Below are 18,377 nucleotides of genomic sequence, written 5' to 3' on the forward strand. Positions count from 1 at the left end.
TATTGATCTCAGGCCAAGCATGCAGAGCTCTGAACTGTTTCTATGGCTTCTCCTTTTCATCCCTACCATCCAGAATGCATCTCCCTGAGGAGTCAAGCTAGGACTGGACTGGTGTGGTGGGGGTGTGTGGTGTGTTCCCCTTGCGAGGGAAGAAAGTGGGGAAACAGGAGCTCAAACCAGCAGCACTAAGTCCTATTGGAATTTCTAGAAGAAATGCCAGGAGATGGAACTGTGAGCAGCTGCCCCCACCCTTACTCTAGCTCCTTTAACCCCTTCTAAATACTGCAGAGTCCCAACTCCTCAGTTACATGCCAGGACATCTTCAGAAAAGGAGACGCCAGAGAGACAATTCCCTTTGTGGGAATGGGAAGGGGCTGATACCATTATAAGCTCTGCTCCTTTCCTCCTGCCCATCTGCTTGCCATCCAGTTTGGCTAGTTTGCTGGTCTAATCACTGCCATTCCCCCCCAGCAGAGAAGGATGAACTTTTAAAATGTGTTCAAAATGGTGTGAGTGCTTGTGCCTTATTAGAGAACTGTCTGCACACTTTTCCACTTTTTAAAAATAAAGACTTCTTGAGTTGTAGAAAAATATAAAACATTCTAGACCATTATACTAATTTCATATTTGGTTTTCTCCTTCCTGTGTTATCGAAAGTGGTAACCTTTATTTTATTTAGTTTTTCCCCAAACCATAAACTTTTAGAAATATTTATTATGTGAACCTATGTAAGGCACTGAAACTTGTGTCAAGAATCTCACTCTTTAAATAGCTGAGAAAAGAAACTGGACAGCAAAGTAGTAGGACTGTTTCCAAGTTAAATTTAATTTCAAAGAGCAGATCAAGTATAGTGTATTTTATGTTTCAGAGAGAGACAGAATTTTGACACTTCTTGGACAAAGGGACAAATTTCATTTAAAATTGGAGGTGGCTCATTGCTAGCATAATAGCACTGAATTAAGAGATGTGCTAATTTAATACTTTAAATTTAAGCATTGGAACTGCAATATATGCAAACTGATGTCATTTTTCCTTTTCATGGGAGCAAATACAATGAGCTTGTAATGTGGCTAAAATATCCCCCTGAACAATTTAGTTTTATGCAGTTCAGTAACTAATGATCAGTGAAAACAATGTATTATGTTGCAAGTTAGTTTGTGGGCATATACTATTAATAAATATGCCATAATGCTGCAGGGTCAAACAAGCAATTCTGAGATTGCAGGAGCCACCCTTTTCAGCACCAATGCACTGAATTTCTCTCGTTTCTCATTGTCTACAGTGGTGTTAGAGTTCAGGATCATGCAACTTTGGTTAATAGTGAACAAAATGTTTGGATATGAGAGAGAGGAAGGAATGGAGAGAGGCAGGCTTTGGAATGAAGCAATATTTCATTCTGATGAATGAAAATCCAGAAATATTCAATTGAAAACTTTCAAAGCACATGTCAGATATAAATGTATATATTTGTTTTGACTTGTAGGAATCCGATCATGGGACACAAATCTGATTGAATGCAACTTAGATCAAGAACTGAAACTTTTTGTGTCTCGCCATTCAGCTCGGTTTTCTCCTGAAGTTCGAGGTAAGACTTTTGTTTTGTCCAACGTTTGGCATAGTGGTGGTTTTTTTTTTTTTTTTTTTAATAATTTAAAATACAAAAACTACTGCATGACTTAGCTTAATTTTTAGTCTCTTATGTAGGATGATTGTTTTCTCTATTAAAAACTTCAGAAATTCTATTTTGATTCAATATATTTGATAGTACTTTTTAAAGGTAAGCCAACTAAAATTTATGCTTTTAGTTATGTTGCATGTTCAACGCTATGTTCAACTTCATTACACATTGATATTTGGGTGCTATGGAAGTTTAGACAATACTCATTATTTGAATGAATGGTGGTTTTCCTTAAGGTAAAATGACAGATTAACAGCCCTGGAGACTGGCAATCTCTCCTATCAGAATAGGTACAGTACAATCTCGACAAAGTGCCTTGATCCTGTCTGGGATGGACTAACTAGATGCAGGAGGGGTGGTTCATTCTCTAATATCATTCACTCCTGGTTCTCTCTCAGAGTAAATCTCTAACAGAGGTGGAGGTTTTGTGACCTGGAAATATGGTGATAAGGAACTGGATTTAGCTGATCAACTCATGTTGAACAGGTCACTAAAGAGCTATCAAACGGTAGTAACTTTTTGGTCACTGCCTACTTGAGCTGGAATTGAACTGATAACAAAGAGGTGAAAACTCCATAGCCCTCTAACAAATCCCTGACCCATCCATTTCCTCTCTTAAGGTACATTTTGAGAAAGAGAGAGTAAGCAAGCTTTTGCTTTCTCGTGAAATGCATGCATTTCTTTGCATCAGAGCAGGCTGTGTTTAGCAAATTACTGTTTTGGGGAGCTTACTTTAAACAGTTATGCCCCATCCCTCTGTTAATGAAAAGGGTTTTCAACCACCAGAAACCACAGATTCCCTGAGATCTACATGAGCCTCAGGGGAATCTAGCAGATGACTTGTGCCTCTGCATCTGCTCCACAGAATGGAGTATGGTAATTTAAAGATGAATACAACCTTCTGCTGATTCCCCAGAGTCAGTTGGGGAGGAGGAGAGGGCCCTGCCTCCCTCAGATCTCACGTCCACCCCCTCTTCACACATGTATCTCAAACTGTTTGGAGGGTGTTCTGTGGCATTTGGGTACGATGGAGGGGCAGCACTACAGAAATGGCCCCTGGCAATCCCCTAGTTATACAGAAAGGATGGACTGCACATGGATGTGCAGTTGTCTATGTGGGGAGTGCATATGATCTGGCTTACTCTGGGGTTTGTTGTTCATTCAAGTTAATGTCTTCCCCCCCCTACAAGTCAGCTTTTTATTTCCCCTTATTTGAACTACGACTACACCTAACCTGCTAATTTTGCAGTATGATAAAGCCCTTCAGAACTGGTATAATTCCTGTTCTGTGAACATGGCTTGCATAGTGTTGTCTCTGAGAAGTTCAGGTAGAATTTTCCACTCCCCTACTGTGAATGGTTGAGGGAGCACCTTTCTTTCCCTTTTCTGGGGACCGTGGATTTTTTTGAGGGCCATGAGACCTAAATCTTCTCTTCTTACTCTCTGAATGCCTGCTCTTATGAGGATTTGTACCAATAAAAAAATTTATAGCTTGAATCATACAGAATTGACTCTTTTTTGTCATTACATGGAACTCTAACGATCGGTAAGTTTTCTAACTAACTTTTAAATAAACATCGAATTTAGGCATGTGTGCAATCAATCTTAGTTTTCAATTAATTCTGTACAATCTTCTCGAAGGAGTGCAGGTTGCTTTCCCTTGGTGAAATATTTGTGGATGTACGTATATCAACTAATGCAGTATAATATTGACTAAACATTAAAATTACTGGTCATGAGTATGGTAGGGATGGTTACAAAATGCTTCTTCAGCAGATTCCTAGAGCCAATATCACAAACTGTAACAAAGAGATTCTGATGACTCGTCTTGTAGTATTCATTTTGTCGTCTTGGATAACACACTGAAGCTTTTTCTATAACTTCTTTCTGCAGTATTAGTTACAGCAGCCTTTTTCTCTAATAAGCAGATCGGTGACCAAATGTGCATAGACTTTACTAGATTTAGAAAACCAAAAATTGTTTTTTCCCCTTGATCTGTGAAACAGCAGAACAAATTAAAGAAAACATGAACATCTAGGTCCTGGTCCTGCATTCATTGACTTGCATGGAAGCAGGATCAGATCTAAAGTGCATATATTGCATATATTTGGTTTAGATTTCATTTATCATGAACCAAATTGAGCTGCTTAGTCACACAAATTTCCCTTTTAGGAGTACTTGGATGAGTAAGACTAGCAGGATTTGATCCCGTGGGTGGAAGTGTATAACATACAAGTTTAATTTGTAAATGTCTAATTGAAGATTTTAGCTTAAAAAAAAAAATCCCCCCTTTACTTTAGCAGAAACATTACCATGCATTTCAGGTATTCAGCAAGTGTTGTTAAATGGCTTAACTTGGACATTATTTTTTGACAGTGTTGCGTGAATTAAAACCAAGAAAATTCTTTGATTTCATTTAAATTAAAGAAGTAAGATTATACAGCATATTGTGCGATGGAAAGAGTATAAAATCATCTAGGAAATATTCCCTAGGAATTGTATTTTTAGCTGCGTTTTTTTGTCTAGACTTAGCTGGTTAGTCTGTCATTATGGCAGCTTAATTGTATGTGACTGGAATTCATCACCATCTCTATGACAAGCAGTAATGAATGTGTTTTCTAGCACTGCTCAGTCTTTAAACAATAAGCCCCAAAAATCTATGTTCAAAGGCATTAAGGAGTCCATCTTAAATATGAAAAATCCAGGAAATTCAGAAGTAAAGCTAAATTGTAGCCTTGGATGTTTGTATAAGACTCCCATTGACCTCTGTGAGATTCCCATCTTCATAGAACTGAGGGCAGAATTTTGGTCTCTATCCCTAGTGCCCTTGATACTGAACCTATATGAGACTCCATTGTACTTGCCTTGTGTACCATGAGAAGGAGGGGTTTTTTGTAGGTGTGTGTTTTATTCTCTTCCCCCCCCAAAAAAAAAAAAAAAAGTCAAAAGTAACTGATTTCTATTGAAATTTCTGAGTCTGGATTGAAATTAAACTAACATTGATTTCACAACAGAGTTGACATTTTGTGTAAGTGCAAAACCAACTAAATTTCACCACCTGGGAGGCTATTGATAGTTTGCAGTATTTTATTGCCCCAAATTGGAAAATCCTGCAGGATCCAGGTAGCTAAGACATAAGACCCATGTTCAGTAAAACAAATATACAGTAGTTACCATGAATAAAAATCACCCTGACAAGATTCCAGTATCTCCCATGGTATTTAAGATGGGGATTTAGTTAAATAACAAATATCATACTTAATGTTGACATTCCCTGCTTTTTGCCTGTTTAAAACCAAGTCCCTAGTGTGACTCAAACATAGATCCAGATAAACTGTTTGGGGTAGGGACTGTCTTTTCTAATTTTGTGTAAAGTTTAGCACAGTGGGGTCCTCCACCTGGTTGAGGCCCTTTAGGTGCTACCACAATATAAATGTGTAACAATAAAAATTCTGTGTAGACCCCTGCAGTGGCAGAGGCAAGAGCAATAAGGTTCCCCGCACCTTTCACAGCAACGCAAGGGCTGTGCAAAGCAGCAATGCAAACAGGGAACATTACTTCAAAAGAGGGCATGACAGAGGTGGGACCATGTCCATAAGGTACATGGAGAGGCGATGAAGAGAATATGCCTCTCTGAGCATCCATACTTTTTTACATTTGTATATATGTTAATTTGAGGCCTTATTTTACTCCCACTTCAGTGAATGGCAAATCATCCATAGACATCAATATGAGTAGGACCAACATATTTGATAACTTTTTATCAAGGAAGAATAAATGCTTGCTGCTGATCTGGCCTGTAACTAAGCATACAGAACAGTACTTATATTGACAATATATCATGCCCTGAAAAATGAGGTTTAAAATGGAAATGCCAACAGGCCCTTTCCTATGGCTTATACAGTAGCTGAGCTAGCAGGCGCCTTAATAAAAAAAAAAAATCATGCATTGATGTTGTTGTCATCAAGTCCTGGTGGAAAAAGGAATAGCCAAGCTAATTAAATGGTTGCCAAGACAACTAGGAACACCACTTAAAATGAATGCTCCAGTGCTTATCTCTGTTTTTACCATCATGAACTGATAATTTTCACCATATTATGAAGTAAAATTCACAAGGACAAAAAATCTCACTCACACAGAGAAAAGCAACAATTTGTCTCATGCTTAGATGAGGGTGGTGGAAAGTACTGAATGCTGTTTTATTTTAAAATGGAGCTCTTTTTAAACAATTTGTTTAGTACTTTTTAAATTAAAAAAATTATTTTGCAAATGTATAGTAGGTGAAATTCTTCTCATACAAAGCCAGAATTAATAGGAAATCTGTGTGGGATGAGGGAGATGGAAAAAATTCTCCTTCTTTCAGTCAGGCCCTCCACAGATGCTCTTCTGCCCCTCTCTGCCTCCTGCACAGAGGTTTCCAGGCATTGGATCAGTGTGGATTCTAGGCTGTGTCCAAATAAAATCCATTTTAGCTAAACCAGTGCAAAGTTTGTGTGTAGACCAGTTCCTGTTGTCTCCTTTCCTAGTTTGTCCTAATGAACACGTCTTTACCTATTCAGTACCAGGGAGGAGCTCACTGATGTGGAGAGGAAGTGGGGACTCTGTTGGTGGCTATTCCATCCATACCTCTGCCTACATCTTGAGACTTAAACAGGGAGGAGGACCTTGTCCTGAGCTTTCTGTAGTAGGATGAATTCTACCTAAAATGCATTGTTTCTGTGTTCTGAGAGATTATTTGAATAGATTAGCACATTTACAAATAACAAGAATAAAATGTGATATCCATCTAGTCTGCAGGTTCTCAGTGTGGTAGTTGTGAGCCCCAATTGAGTGACAAACTTGTCCGGGGTAGGTTACAATCACCCTCCATTTCCTTATGGTTAGATGAGAGGTGGATCCCAAATTTTTTGTTTGCGCCTATAAAAGGTTGAGAACTCCAGTCCACTGGCCTCTTGTTCCTTCTTTCTCCTCTCTATGGAGAAGTATGTGTACATACAATATACATAGCTATGGAGAGACACGCGACCACATGCATGCCAATTTGGATTAATGTGCTTTATTTTAATCTGTGTGTTTTTGTAAGACATTTAAATACTTTCTTGAAGATGTTGCTGCATAGGCATTATTTGCACCTGACTTTTAAATATAAACTTTCTGCTAAATGCTGCCTTGTAATATAACATGGCATACGTGTTTAATCAATAAAGGCCCCTTTTCAGAGATGTGCAGCTTTTCTTGTGTTAAAATACACGCACGACATACAGCTTTTTATGATTCTTGTTGAGTTTTTACATATAAACGTTACTGCTTTCTGACTGAAAATTGTGTAGATTTTTAATTAAAATGACATAGGTACCTTTATTAGTCTTGTAAGGAGAATTTGTGCATTGCATTTTAGCCATTAATGTGTGCCTTTTCAATGAGAAATACTGTACTGACTGTCTGTTATGCTGTACTGAGACCATATCTGTGTTAGACAGAAATACAATGAACCAGATTCTTAGCTGGTGTAATAGAGTAGCCCCCATTAACTTAATTTGGAACTATGCCAATTTACACCATCTTCGTCTGTCCTAATGTATTGTAAGATCAATTCCCAAAAAACATTGATAAAATGTGGTGGTAAAGTTGTTGTCTTTTTAAATCCACTTTCAGCAAAATCTATATATACTTTTTTAGAGTTAATATATCCGGGCCCAGGTTTGGCTCTCATTTACACCAGCATAAACCAGAGTAATTGGGATCACAATCTGGCATTACGTGTATCTATATTGTAATATCTATGTAGTATATTGTGTTGTATTATGCAGAGTAATGGAGAGCACTGTCAATGTCTAAGTACCAAGCATTGTCTCTAAAAACCTGAGAGAGAGTCAGCTCCAAAATTCAAGCAGTCTAGCATGTCAGCAAGCTCAGGAGTAGTCTATAAATACGATCCTCAACCTAATAGAGACTTCTGTACCCGGAATAACTATCTGGGGGAATCAGATCAGCTTGGTATGTTTGGAGAGTTTAGTTCCAGCTGGCAAAAAGATTTGTCTTTGTTCTATAAAGTGGTTGCTACTTGGAAGACAGAAAATGGAGGCAGAGAGATCTGGAGTAGAGAATTGAGCTGACTCATGCTACTGGATCCATGATTGGTGTTCCCTGTAGGGATGTTGCTGCTAGCAACTTGCCAGTAGTCACTGTCTTGCTACAGAGTAATGCTGAGGTAGGGGATTGCAGATGTCTTAAACTATGGTGAAAAAGGGATCACCAAGATGGTGCTCACTCAAAGAAATGCCATGGTTTTAGAAAGTATAATTAGCTTTCTTTTGTAGTATGCAAAGATTTTCATATCAGTAAAGGATTACAGTAAAATACCTAATACGTCTGGGGACAATAATTGATATGAATTACTAAAACTCTTCCTATTAATGGTAATAAAAATTTCAGAAGTGTGCTAAGTAATTTTATTTGTTCAGTGAGTCAGGTGTGGCATTGATGTGACAATCATTCTGGAATTACTTGACACGTCTGGGTTTTTTAGGAGTGATCTAAAAGACAATTAACATGAATTTACATTACTGCTAAAACACCAGTACATGCTGATTTTAAGCTGCTAATGTGAATCAGCAATAGTACTGAGAAGCTTATTTTTAAATGCATTGCATCCCAAGTAGATAAAATTCGTATGGTATTATAGTTCCAGAGGGGTAGCTGTTAGTCTGTATACAACAAAAAAAACCAAATGTTCTGTAGCACTTTAAAGACTAACAAATTTAATTTCAGCAGGCATAAGCTTTCGTGGGCTTTAGCCTACTTCCTCAGATGCAGTTGGTAGAAATAATACAACAAATATTGGCAACATATCCAAAGGCATACACAACAATGGGGTAGGTGGATGAAAGCCAGGTACTTGAGGCCTAATGACAACCATTGAGTAGGAGGTGAGAATGGGTGATCAGAGCAAATTACTACTTGTAATGAGAGAGCCATTACAAATCCCTGTTTAAACCCAGTTTGAATGTGTCAAGTTTGCAGATAATTTCTAACTCAGCAGTTTCTCTTTGAAGTCTGTTTCTGAAGGTTTTTTTGTAGAAGTATAGCAATTTTCAGGTCAGAGACAGAATGTCCTGGGAGATTGAAGTGTTCTCCGACTGGTTTATGGATGTTGTTTTTATGTCTAAATTGTGTCCATTTATCCTTTCGCAAAGTGATAGTTTGGTTTGGCCAATGTACATGGCAGAGAGGCATGTTGTCTATGCCTTTGGATATGTATAGGTTGCCTCCTATATATGTTGCCAATATTTGCTGAGGAAGTGGGCTGAAGCCCACGAAAGCTTATGCCTGCTGAAATTAAATTTTGTTAAACAACGAGAGTTCTGTAGCACTTTTTGCTGTATGCTATTGTAGAACTCTGCAGAGTCCATAGCAAAGGGTCTTGGCCTGTACATGGAGGATGGGCAGTGGTGCAGGGTTAGTGAACCTTAGCTGTAAATTTCCTTTGAGAGAGTTTAAATTCCCATTGTTCATATTTTATGTTGGAGTTGTTTTTGTTGCTTTCAGAGGATACATGATCAACCTTAGCTGTGCATTCCAATGACTTTTGCTGCAGGAGTACAGTATTACTCTCCATATTTCTCTTTATTCAATTGCATCTTTCTAGACTCTTCTCAGTTATTTTTGGTTGTCACCTTTATTATGCTCACACTGATCTTTGTTTCAGTATTCATTTCCAATGTCCTTCCCTTATTGGCCTTTGTTCAGTGTCATTAATAAATGATCTACATCTTTTTTTTTTTTTTTTTTTTTTTTTTGTGTTCCGTCCTGGATTTGTTAGAAGTGTGTAACCAGGCTGTCACTGCCATTTGTCATCTGCTTTTTGGTTGTTATGGCCAGCATGTTGCTAAAATGTTGGCTTTTCATGTTCTCTTTTATGATTTATCTTTTATTTCACTATCTATACTCGTTCAATCTACATTCACCTACAATTTATCAAGTAAGTTGCTGGGCAAGGCTGCACTGAATATTAAATGATTCTGTTCAGTATCCATAATGAATGACGGGCTTGATCCAAAGTCCATTGAAATAAATGGAAAGCTTCCCAGTAACTTTAGTGGGCTTTGGAATGGGCCCTAATAGTTCCGAATTATTATTGACCAAATATTTCCTACCATATTTAAGGGTAAAACAGGTGCCAGATCTCATGACTACCTGAAAGGAGGGGAAATTGGAAATTACATTTCCCTATTAGTCAAAGGAAATGGCACTCCATTTCTAGTGAAAAACCTTCCTATAATATGTACAATAGTAAGAATAGAGCCAACCTTGCTACCATTATAGCCAATGGGAGTTTTGCCATTGACTTCAATGAGAGCAGGAGCAGACCTTTTATGTGGCTGTTAACTGTACAGGCAGAACTGGTATAGTTATGTGCAGTGTTGACAACTCTTTCTCAAATCTGAAAGAAATTCAGTTTTGGCTGCTGCTGCTGCATTGTCTCTCAATGACATGAAAAGCTACAGCCATCATACAATTTTGTAGAGGTAAAATCAGACAGCCTCCAGTGCCCTGTAGACTAGAGGAGGGTGCACTAAACTCCAAGCCCATCCAGAGTTTAATATTTCTGTGTACTTGAGACCTTATTAGCTAAGGTCTCATGTTGCTACCTGAGGGGGTAACCACCATCCACCAGTTTCACTGAGAAGGATTTAGACAAATAAAACTTCAGGTAAAGCTGGGACTAGATCCCAGTACTGTAAGAGTACATTTACACAGCAAAAAACCCCAAAACCCTGCAGCTGCAAGTCTCAGAGCCTGGGTCAACTGATTTGGACTCACACTATAGAGCTAAAAATAGCGGTATAGACATTCCCATTGAGGCAAGAGCCTGGCTCTGAAATCTATGGATCTCATGTCACAAACTTATTGCTGTGCTTTGTACTAGGTTAAAAGCTTTTCAGGGAAGTGTATGGTCTGACTTAATGGTTTGAGCAGGAGTGGGGAGCTAGATCAGGTCTGATACAGTAGATCACAGTCTGAGAGATGTCAGAGGGCAAACGGAAAGTCAGGTGTCAGGAGGCAGGTAGGGCTAGATTACCAGGAGAACAAAGTCAAGCAATAGGAGCAAGTAGTGCAAGGGAAGCAGCAGCCCTCCAAGCAGGGGAAATCCAGTTTCAGGAACAAGTTGTCCATGCAGCTTTGTTTTAAATACAAGCTGGGAAACTAATCAGGACCTCCAGAATTCTGCCAGTCAGATCCCAGGACAGGAGTCCTCTGTAAGATTTCAGCAGTTTGGAACAAACTGGCTCCTAAGTTCCCTGTGGACCAGGGTTTGAGAGCTGCAGATCCTGACACAGACCATTTCTTACTGTGCTTGAACAGGCTCTAGCAGGTAGGAGCTCCAATCTTGGTTGGGTTCTCTAGCAAGAGATCCTGCAACAGGCGTTAAAATTGCCTTACTCACTTTAATTTGAGAGTTGCAGCACTCAGTTTTCACAACCATAAAGGGGGGTTCAAAAATCAGAAGACAATCCCCCTGATTGATCTTGTTTTAGTCATAATTTTTATTGAGGTCTGGCTCAAGTTATTTGACGTTTTGGGTTGGCAATAATAGCGTAGTGTGAAAAGATTTGTCCCCCGAGTAAAGCCTGACCATACAATATTTGTGCTGGGGACAGAAGCCTTTCATGCCCCAACCTGCCTGTTACTATCACCCCTTCCAATAGCCCCTGATTATAGTGGCTATGCCACAAACACTCCTTTATGCATAGTCAGTGGATAAGCATAGTGGATCCAATGGCTGTATTGTCAGAGCTGCCCTGATGTACTCACAACTCCCCGTCTGCGTTTCAGCAGAGAAACCACATGGTCTCTCTGATTCTGGCAACTGCCTCACACCCCACCCACACAGAAGAACCATGTCAGTTCCACTGAGTTTTTGGCATTCAGTACCTTGCCGGATTCACACATTAGGAGCCAGCCGTCTGTTCTTATCCTGTGTCATTTTAGTGCTATATGTGACCTGCTAAATTGGTGGGTTTTTTAAAGTACTAATTGTCTGTTTTCTCAATCTTTCTGATAGCTTGTCAGTCAGATACAAAATAATTGTGTATTAACATTTTCAGTTGTTTGAAAGGTACATTAAAGAGAGAAATAGCTGTCCTCAAATGTGTCTGCAGACAGGATTTAATACTTGTAGAAATCTACTAATTCAATGGTGTTACTCATAATCATTTGACTGGGTCTCCTGAATTTTTTTTTAAGACATCATTACCACTTACTAGCTACAGAGTTCAGATTCTGAAAGCTCATATGAGTTAAGATTTAAGTATTCTTTAATACCTAATGTGGCTTTTGAACATTAACACTTATGTTTTAATGTTTCTTGTTTGTATTTTTACTAATATTACTGAAGCTGACAAACTAAACCATTTTTCCACTCACTGTTTGTTTTTAAAAAACTTCTTTAAATATTTTGTTTGGGTTTTTTTTTCTTTGAGCTACAAGCCTACCTACTGAATCAACTGAAAAACCAATCTCTTCTCTATTTCTTCCAGGTGCTCCATTTAAAGAAGTCCTTTAAAAAAATCAAAATGGAGCCTGTGTATTACTCATGTGATAAAATTCTTAGTTGTGATTCTTTGATTCCTGTCTCTTTTGGGTTGAATCACAGCATGATCCCACAATTGCATAAACAGTCAGTGACTGCACCATTTGTATCCCCAAAGAGTCCCTGGTGGGAATAGTTTGCTCTGCATCTAACCATCCCCTCTCCCCATTGAACCCTGTAATTACAACAGGAATTACAATTTGTTTCCAGCTTCAGTGGGATAATGTCATTGCATGTCAAGTAGGGGATTATCATATGGAAGGAGACCCTGCCGACATTTTCATTTTATGTTAAATAGGAGAATGTGATTGTATTAACTTGTGAGAAGGAATTGTTGCCTTGCTGCAATGGGGAGAAACCCATTTACTAGCTCTGTCAATAGGAGCGAGTACTTCATAACCTCTTACTATCAGTTACAGAGGAGATGGGACACACATCGTTTCTCTAAAATCTGTATTTCCATAAACAGTAATGTAACTTTGCTGTTCAGTATGCTGGATAATATGATCAAGCATCCACAATAGCAATAGTTTGCTTAATGGGGCCTGATTCTGATCTCTCTCTAATTTTACAGTTGTGTAACTCTTCATGGCTTACTCTGGTGTAAATAAGAGCAGAATCTCTCTCAGAATCACCCATTGCAATGTCTTGTAGCAAACCTGTAGGAAAATGTTTTGCAGGTGTTGGACCATTTCTTAATAGATCTCTACAATTTTCCTATTTGCTGTCTTGTACAGCATTTTACCGACTTTCAGTTTTGGGCCTTTTATTTTGAATCCTTTCCTTACCTTTCATGTTTAGTCCTACTGATGTCAGAGGAAACAAGGATGCACAGTTGCATCCTTACATGGTACCTATGAAATAACCTGAATCCTCCAACTCTTTTCAGGCCCTCCTGAAAGTTCTGATGCAAGAAATTTAGTGGTATAGGGGAGACCTTTTCATTTTTAAAATTAATGAGACTTTCTCTCTTTGCCTTGGTTTTTTTATTGATAGCAAAAAGCAGGGATTACTTTGGATTCTTTCTTCCGTGGTATAAAGTGAAAGAAACAGAATGCTTCACTATGTGGCCATGTAGTCCATTTCCCCCTTTCTTTCTCTTTAGTCATGTTGTCTTGTCTGTCCCCTCCGCTTTTCAAAGTAGAAGGTTGTGCTTTAGGACGCACATTGGAGAATGAATATGATGCACCAAGAGTTTGATATTGCTGTATGTTTTTTCAAGAGTGCACTGTGACTTGCACTTGTTCCAAATTCCCCCCATTCTTATTTTTCTCCTTTATTTTATTCCTTCTTCAATTCTTTATGTATTTCAGAGGAGGTCTAAATGATGTGATTGAAAATGTCAGTGGCCATTGGCACCTTGTCCATTGTTGCCACCCATAGAGCTGCATCATTGTTAGCAGTAATGAGAATTTAAAAACGTGTACAAAAAGCCATACTGAAGATTCTTTGGGCTTACACTGATCTTTTGCTGTGTGCAGCAATTATTGCCTGCGAATTAGATGTTAATCACCATAGAAGTCTCCCCTTATCCTTTCCCTGTCCTTTTATGCTCTTGGTGAGCAGAGAAGAAAAAGTGAGTTTTGTCTATACCAGGGAAATATTGAAGAAAATTCCCAGCATTGCTGTTACAGGTTCAGCACTACCAATGTTAGCAATTTTGGAGCCCTCATGAGGATGGGTCACTGACTGCTGCCATCATTTTAGGAATGGTGTGATTGGATCTTGCCTGATCAGGTTGGATGGTACAATGCTTAAAATGATGGTGGCATATTTAGGAGAGCCTCCAAAGTTGTTTACATAGATGCTGCTGAACTACCATAGATGGGCTTAGGAGGGAAGAGTAAGGAGAAACCCCTGGTTCCCAGTCTTGCTGCAGCTATACTAGTGGAGACTAAAGAAATTAAGCCCAATATTGCTGTAGGATTGAAGGGGTTTGTTTCCTATGGCTGTCCTGCAATGTGAGTGATCATATGACCTTCCTGAAGCCCGCTTGTATTTGTAAAGGCCTTCTGAAACTTCTGGGTCATTCCTGGTGCTGAGAAGGAGGGTCTCCTTTTTCTCTGTAAAGGGTAAGCTCTTCAAAGTAGACGAGGGTGACTTCTCTTATGTTTTTGCACTTTGCCGTGCATATTGTGTGTGCCATTGAAATAAAAAATAAAGCTGCCCTCGCTATAATGTATATTTGAGAAATAAAATGATTTGCTCTGAGGGTTACTGTATTGTATGTCCTACATATACAGCACAGTACAATACTGTTCCATCAAGTCCCTTCACTATTTCACTCCTCTTCAGGCTTCATCTCCGTAATGTTGGGTCATTAGTTTAGTCCTTACTTCTGCATTTGACCACAATGAAGTGTTTTATGTATATCCTTTATCTGCATTCAAACTCCAACCTGTTGCCTCTCCATCGCTCTACTCCGCCATGCTTCCTTCTTTTTCAAAAGACTGACTTTTTTTAAGATGTGGAACAGATGGATCTATCCTTATTAAATCTTAACTTCTACAGTTCTTAACTCTCTTGGCATATGTCAACCTGCCCTCAAATTCCTCTTGGTCTTTCACCTTTGTCCAACATGAATCAGCTGGCTGAGGCCTAATAATTTTCCTGCTCAGATCTGCCCAGACAGTGCTGCTGATTTTTGGCTTCACCTCTACTACTCTAATTATTAGAAATTAAAATGTCCACTTGAGCCTTCCAAGCCACTTCCTTCAGATTTTCTTTCCCTCCTTGGCACTTTTGGTCTCTCTCAGTCAAAGAATACTCCCTTAAATGCCATCTGTTGATACCCACGACTCTTATTCTATCTGGAGGCTCTTTGAATCCCACCAACTTTTATCACATCCAGTATCACTTAGTCTAGTATGACTCATCACGTGCAGGGATGGGGGCAATCTTCAGAGCATACTTCATGACCACGATCAGACACAAGTAGCTTTATTCAGCCGTGATAACTTGTTTTAGTTGCTGACCATTCTGTGCTGATTAGAGATGTTAAATGCCCCATATGTAACCATGACTAAGAATAAGATGAAGATAAATTTATTCAACTGCTCAAACAATATGATATTCAGGATCAAAATATCATGAGGGCAGGTTTAAATGAATTTGCTTTGCTGTTGTAGTTGTGTCAAAAGCAACTGTTTGAAGCTATTTAGTGTACCTATATTCTGCCACCAGATGGCTATTTGCGGTCATCACGAATCTCCTGGAATTTATTCATGTTGAGGGTTGCCATCGTTAACAAACATATTCAGAGTCAGACTATTGCTGCTTTAAAGTTACAGATTTCTATGCCAATGGTTTGCACTTCAAATATTAGCACAAAATATTCCAAGAACTCTTGTGAGTAGCTTGTCAGAATTTATTAATAAAGATGAAACATAAACAAGTACAAGAGGCTAACAATCAAGCAAACCTATACAAATTTTCTCACTAGCCTTCAAATATAATTCATATTACTTTCAAACCCCTATCTTATTCCCGCATTGTTTATATGATAGTAGTAATTTTAAAGTTCACACATTTACTTGAAACAAAGTCTACTTAAAAAGTCCAACATTTAATTACATATTTGCAACCATTTTTTTTTTTTTAAATTGTTAACATGAACAAAAGAACTACTAATAAATAGTCATCCAGCCTGCCTTTATTCAGAAATAGGGTGGAAAATTATGTTAATTTCTACTTTGTCACCAGTAGATGGTATTGGCATTTCTGTATTTGTAGCTCATATTTGTTACTGTATGTTTGTTTATCGTATTGCTATCATAAATGCATTTTTATAAAGTGAATAGATTTTAGCATTTAATTTGATATGCACATTTCTGTAAAATATTTTGTACCAATATTTGCCTGAACTTTAATTTCATATACTTTACTTTGGAATGGTCTGTAACATCTAAGGGACAAATCCTCCAGTGTAAAAGGAGTGCAGCAGTCTCCAAATGCATTGTAACTGGTGTGGAGGAGAGAGCAGGATTTCATAGGTAGACTGTGCAACCCCTTATGTGTCATGGATCACAGGTCACGGGTGATTTGTGAGCATGATGGTGTGTGAATATTGGGTCTGTGGTTGGTTGGATATGGTGATCAAAAACTTTGTATGGCTACAGCTGCGTTAGTGGATGCAGCTAGTTGGTGTGGTTACTCTGTGCTTGCTGCTTCGTTGTAGGATGTATTCCCCTCCCCTGTAACTTCTCCCTGTAGTTCCCTTGCTCACTGCCCATTTGGTTGAGTTAGGAGTAGGGACAAGGATTTGGACAATGTAATTAATACTTTGGGGGTGGGAGGGGAGAGAAAGAAAGAAAGACTTGCAAAAATGCTCAATATTGTACTTTGTTCTATTAAAGAGCCAGTGGGAGCAGAGTAAGGCCAAAGGTGGATTCTTCTGAAAGTGTGTGTGTGTGTGTGTGTGTGTGTGTGTGTGTGTGTGTGTGTGTGTGTGTGTGTGTGCGCGCGCGTGCGTGAATAAGTAGGTGCTGTAGAGATGTCGGAGGCAATACATATTAAAAGTCTTACAAACATTATATTCTCTGTTTATAAGAATGCATCTTGATAGCTCTGAACTTTTCCCTGCTAAAGCCGCTGCTAGTTTGACTAAGCATATTTAGTAATATTATAACTAATACATGTGGGTATAAATCAAATTGTATCAAAAGTTACAATATTTAAGGGATCACAGTGCACATAAGACATATTGTATTAATAGCCTTGGAATTAGGACACCATAAAGCATAAACTACCCACCAAACAGGTAGAAGCTGCTACCATGCTACGTTACTCTGCCAAAAGTCATCAGCCTTAGAATTATAGAATATTAAGGTTGGAAGGGACCTCAGGAGGTCATCTAGTCCAACCTCCTGCTCAAAGCAGGACCAACCCCAACTAAATCATCCCAGCCAGGGCTTTGCCAAGCCTCACCTTTAAAAACTTCTAAGAATAGAGATTCCACCAGCTTCCTAGGTAACCCATTCAAGTGCTTCAACACCCTCCTACTAAAAAAGATTTTCCTAACATCCAACCTAGACCTCCTCCACTGCAACTTGAGACCAGTGGTGGTAGAGAACAGAACAAGGAGCAATGAACAGCCTAGCTCCATCCTCCCTGTAACCTCTTTCAAATAGTTAAAGGCTGCTATCAAATCCCCCTCTTCTATTCTGCAGATTAAACAAGCCTAGTTCCCTCAGCCTCTCCTCATAAGTCATGTGCTCCAGCCCCCTAATAATTTTTGTTGCCCTACTATGGACTCTCTCCAAGGCCCCCACATCCTTTCTGTAGTGGGGGCCCAAAATTGGACACATACTCCAAATGAGGCCTCACCAGTGCCGAATAGAGAGGAATAATCACTTCCCTAGATCTGCTGGCAATGCTCCTACTAATGCAGCCCAATATGCCCTTAGCCGTCTTGGCAACAAGAGCACACTATTGACTCATATCCAGCTTCGTGTCCACTGTAACCCCCAGGTCCTTTTCTGCAGAACTGCTGCCTAGCCAGTCAGTCCCCAATCTGTAGCAGATCATGGGATTCTTCCATTCTAAATGTAGGACTCTGCACTTGTCCTTGTTGAATCTCATCAGATTTTTTTTTTTTTTTTTTGGCTCAATCCTCCAATTTGTCTAGATTGCTTTGTATTCTATCCCTACTCCAGCTTATCTACCACTCCCCCCATCTTAGTGTCATCTGCAAACTTGCTGAGGGTGCAATCCACCCCATCCTCCAGATCATTAATGAAGATGTTGAACAAAATCGGCCCCAGCACCAGCCTCTGTGGCACTCTACTTCTTATCGGCTGCCAACTAGACATCGAGCTGTTGATCACTACCCATTGAGCCTGATGATTTAGCCAGCTTTCTATCCATCTTTTAGTCCATTCATCAAACCCATACTTCTTTAAGTGGGAGACCATATCAAAAGCTTTGCTAAAGTCAAGATATATCATGTTCATCACTTTACCCACATCCACAGAGCCAGTCCTCTCATCATAGAAGGCAATCAGGTTGGTCAGCTCTGACTTGCCCTTGGTGAATCCACTCTGACTGTTCCTGATCACCTTCCTCTCTTCCAAGTGCCTCAAAATGGATTCCTTGAGGACCTGCTCC

At 39.1% G+C, this 18,377-nt stretch overlaps 1 protein-coding gene across 2 annotated transcripts in view; it reads left to right on the forward strand.

Annotated features, from left to right (window-relative positions):
• Positions 1 to 18,377, forward strand: part of MAP1B (microtubule associated protein 1B) — a 234,739-nt gene that overhangs the window by 136,129 nt on the left and 80,233 nt on the right. For both annotated transcript variants that reach the window (XR_010923981.1, XM_067569069.1), the window contains one exon: positions 1,484 to 1,585. Coding sequence is in view for 1 of the 2 variants with exons in the window: in XM_067569069.1 (XP_067425170.1) it covers positions 1,484 to 1,585 (102 nt within the window). In the remaining variant the exon portion in view is untranslated. The remainder of the gene's footprint in view (positions 1 to 1,483; positions 1,586 to 18,377) is intronic.

The sequence above is a fragment of the Emydura macquarii genome, unplaced genomic scaffold, assembly GCF_026122565.2.
Source record: "Emydura macquarii macquarii isolate MOO-44397 ecotype Brisbane River unplaced genomic scaffold, CSIRO-AGI_Emac_v2 contig_2897, whole genome shotgun sequence".
NCBI lineage: Eukaryota > Metazoa > Chordata > Testudines > Chelidae > Emydura > Emydura macquarii.